At 49.8% G+C, this 1,618-nt stretch overlaps 1 protein-coding gene across 1 annotated transcript; it reads left to right on the top strand.

The window, feature by feature from the left end:
* Window positions 1–364: 364 nt before the first annotated feature.
* Window positions 365–898, top strand: LOC135829153 (uncharacterized). The gene has a single exon (XM_065341558.1). The coding sequence runs from the start codon at window positions 365–367 to the stop codon at window positions 896–898; it is 534 nt and encodes a 177-aa protein (XP_065197630.1).
* Window positions 899–1,618: the final 720 nt, after the last annotated feature.

Raw genomic sequence — 1,618 nt, 5'->3', positions numbered from 1 at the left:
TTCCAGCAGAGTACGAGTTAGTCCGGAAAGGAAAAGCGGTCCCAACAGGGAGCAAGTTGGCGGGTCTCTCCCCATTCCTGGACGAATTGGGCATTCTAGGAATACGAGGACGCCTACAAAATGCGCAATTCCTGTCGTATGATGCTCTACATCCAATGATCATGGCTCGGAACGGACATGCCATGCAACTTCTAGTCCGACATTATCGCGGGAAGGCAGGACACAGCAGTGCCGTCAAGGAAACCATGACACAACTGCAGGAACGTTTCTGGGTTATAGCAGCAAGAGAGGTGATCCCGGCCACGAGGTAGAGGCAACCTGCAATTATTGTAAGCGAAAGAAAGCTAGGCCAGCAACACAAGTGATGGCACCACTGCCGAAGAGCCGACTTTCAGAACCGTTAGAAGCCTTCGCAAGAACATCTGTTGACTACGCTGGCGCCTTCGAGACAAAGCAAGGTCGTGGTCAGCGCCGTGCTAAGCGGTATCTCTGTCTGTTCACGTGTATGACCAGTCGTGCAGTGCATCTAGAAATGGCTACTTCGCTATCAACAGACTGCTTCCTGAACGCATTCGAGCGTTTCTGCAGCAGAAGAGGAGTGCCAACACATGTGCGGTCGGACAATGGTACGAATTTCGTCGGTGCACAGCGGGAACTACAAGAGTTGATCAACCAGTTTGACGAAGAGAAGATCGCTCAGAAAGCAGCCAACAATGGTATCCACTGGTCCTTCAATCCTCCACTTGCACCACATTTTGGAGGTGTTCACGAAGCTATGGTAAAATCGGCAAAACGAGCCCTTCGTGTCGTCCTCCAGGGTGCAGATGTGACAGATGAAGAACTCCAGACAGCGTTTGTCGGAGTAGAAGGTTTGCTCAACTCTCGTCCACTCTCGTAAGTCTCGTCTGATCCACGTGACGACATCCCACTGACACCAAACCACTTCCTCATAGGCATGGCTGGTGGAAGCTTTGCCCCAGAAGAGGATGCGACTGATTTCAGCCCCACTCGTATCGCTCCACAGGTACCCTCAGTCTCAGGTACTCTCATTTGTGCAATTGTTAATTTTGCTCCTGAATTGTCCTCCCTTTTGCTTTGCTACCGTCCTCCTCCTTCCACCACCCCTTTTCTTAATTAACCTCATTATCACATTCGCTTCCATGTAATTGGGCTCGTAGCCCGTGTGTACTTGCGAATTCAAATAAAAACACACATACATACATACTCGTCCATCCTCGGCCATGTGCTGAGGATGAGTGAGCAGTCACCCCCTTGCCTTGCGATGTCCTGCTATTTTCAAGCGGGGTCACGTGGACGAAGGGGCCGTCCCGCGGCTACTCTCCCTACCACCATCATGAAGGACCTGACAGGGCACGACATCCCTTCGAAGATTGCCAGCGACCTAGAAGGAGCACGAGCATTTGCTGCAGACAAGTCGAAATGGAGATCAGACATTGTTTATGGATGAGTTTTTGTTGACTGGAGACAGAAGCGGACTTGGCTTAATTACAGTTTATTCCCATGCATTGTTCTCTGTCCTTTGCACACGTGCTGTGGTATTATTATTATTATTATTATTATTATTATTATGCGTGCTGTGGTATTATTATGCGTGCTG

The sequence above is a fragment of the Sycon ciliatum genome, chromosome 13, assembly GCF_964019385.1.
Source record: "Sycon ciliatum chromosome 13, ocSycCili1.1, whole genome shotgun sequence".
Classification (NCBI taxonomy): domain Eukaryota; kingdom Metazoa; phylum Porifera; class Calcarea; order Leucosolenida; family Sycettidae; genus Sycon; species Sycon ciliatum.
The sequence above is the reverse complement of the archived record's forward strand: the minus strand, read 5'-3'. Positions and strand labels throughout refer to the sequence as shown.